This window comes from Bombus impatiens, unplaced genomic scaffold (assembly GCF_000188095.3).
Source record: "Bombus impatiens unplaced genomic scaffold, BIMP_2.2 scf_0647, whole genome shotgun sequence".
In the NCBI taxonomy this organism is placed as follows: domain Eukaryota; kingdom Metazoa; phylum Arthropoda; class Insecta; order Hymenoptera; family Apidae; genus Bombus; species Bombus impatiens.
Genome location: NT_177066.1, coordinates 29,299 through 31,403, shown reverse-complemented (window position 1 = coordinate 31,403; position 2,105 = coordinate 29,299). Strand labels below are relative to the sequence as shown.

General features: G+C 52.3%; 1 protein-coding gene across 1 annotated transcript in view; it reads right to left on the bottom strand.

Moving 5' to 3' along the window:
• Positions 1 to 446: 446 nt before the first annotated feature.
• Positions 447 to 2,105, bottom strand: part of LOC100748497 (protein Wnt-1) — a 12,723-nt gene continuing 11,064 nt past the window's right edge. The window contains exons 3-4 of the mRNA XM_024369915.2: positions 2,040 to 2,105; positions 447 to 1,954 (exon numbers count right to left, since the gene is read on the bottom strand). The exon at positions 2,040 to 2,105 is cut by the window's right edge and continues 227 nt beyond it. Coding sequence (XP_024225683.1) covers positions 1,397 to 1,954; positions 2,040 to 2,105 — 624 coding nt within the window. The 3' untranslated portion in view covers positions 447 to 1,396. The remainder of the gene's footprint in view (positions 1,955 to 2,039) is intronic.

Sequence of the window (2,105 nt, the reverse complement as noted above, 5' to 3'; positions counted from 1 at the left end):
GGCAGGGGCGGCGGGAGTGTCGGAACCATTAGCGCGGATGCCTGTTCGTATGCGGTCAGAATCCTTTTATCCCGTACGAAGATTCCTGCGGGATTCCTTCGTTCGTTATCATCGCGTGCAGCGCGCGGCCAAGGAGAAACGAAACAAGGCAGAGACGTAGGAGGAAGGAACGCGATGGGAAACGGTCGTTCGTGAGGAAGGGAAGCGGGAGAGTGTCGAACCAGTCCTCTCGGAGGCACGGGCCTCCCACGATATTCGCCCGGTGAGGAGTTATGAAGTCGTCCAGCCGGAGAACCAGTTGGCTATATTTCGCGAGGATAGGTGCGCGCGGTGGTGCGACGCCATCGAACGACGAGCGTTTCCGCGGAGACGCCGCCGTCGTTGGATCTGAACGTCGATGACGGCGCGTCTTAAAAGGCCAGCGTGACAAAAATAACGCCTGGAAAAATCTTTCAACTCTTTCGTAGTCGTCTTTATTTCCTCTTCTTATACCTCCATTTTTATAAATTACAAAGAGTCAAGTAAAAAAGTCTACTGTACGTTACAAGTATCGTAAAAAACCGTTTCTTTGCTCGGAGATAGAGGTCGGGTCGTCTAACACCGGGCTAATGATTTTTCTAATTCTACGTGACAGCGCCGCGCGAATCCAAAAGTAAGGAGTTAACAGGAAGAGACGTATAAAAATAATTTATTCGCACCCCGCGGAGCGTGGGCTTCGTCTCAACGGTGTCGACTATTTACAACAGACTTCTCGCGCGCGACACTTGGACGAGCGCGATTTTCAAAAAAATATATATATATATATCTATACATCTGCATATAAATTTGTGTATTTATATACCTATGATCTATGCATATATACAAGTACGCGATCCGAAGGATCGGAATAAATAACGAGTATAACGAATCTCGCGGTCCCGCGTTCTCCCTAAAGTTAAGAAGATGCCGCGTGGCGAAGCGATTCGAAGCGAAACGGGGAACAAGAGGGATTATCGTATGTACAATGCAACGACAACTCGCCGATTATTACGTCTAACGTGCTAAGATTACGATCGCGATCCGATAACAATTCTTCTCGCCGTCTCAGTCTTTAGTACGCGTCCGTGGAACGTCGTAATAAATATACGGCTTAGATCGTTTCGCGTAATACTGGGAGACAAGGAGCAGCAACCCGCTCGTAACTGCAGGCTCCGTCGCGCGGCTCGGTCAACCTGAACTGGTGAAACTGAACGCAGAGTTGTTCGCGGTAGGATCATCCGTACCACCTCTTCGACAACGTCGATGATCCAGCGATCCACGCGAGACTACGGAAACGTCCTTCGCCAGGAAGGAGGTAGTCTCTTCGGGAGAAAAGGGACCGAGTATAGAGGAGAGAGAGAGAGAGAGAGAGAAACGCCTAGAGGCACGTGTGTATCGTCTTCTTGATTCTGCAGAGTTGACACTTGACCTCGCAGCACCAATGGAACGTGCAGGCGCATCTCTCGACGACCGTCACCTCTTGCGTCTTGTAGCCTCTGCCGCAGCACATCAGGTCGCAGCCGTCGACACCGATACTCGTGTCGTTGCACTGTCTACCGTGAGTGCCGAGAATGCCAAGTTTCGGGTTCTTCTCGCAGAACGGCGGCGAGGGTTCCAGGTAAACGAGATCCTTCGGACCTGGTGGTTTGTGCTCCGGGTTGTACGGCTTCAGCTGAAAGTTGTACCGGTGTCGACGACCCAGACCCTCCCGATGACCGTGCACAGAATTACTCGCCGAATTGCTCACGATCGCGTTCCCGTTGCCACGCACCCGATCCGAGTTGCTCACCATAACTCTGGACGCGCCGTCGAACCGATCCTTCAGGTTATCCCCGACCACGCGAAAATTCGGTAGCCTCATCCAGCAGGTCTTGACGGTGCAGGAGCCCGACATACCGTGGCACTTGCACTCCTGCCGCATCTCCGAGGACACGTGCTGCGACAAACGAAACGACATTTTTTTCTCTAGTCCGCAAGCAAATTGGTTGGTTCGGCGAGAGAAGGACGGGAGAAAGACTTACCGCTCTGCCGGCCTCGTTGTTGTGCAGATTCATCTTCTCGCGCAGATTTCGGCCACGCTCCCCCGT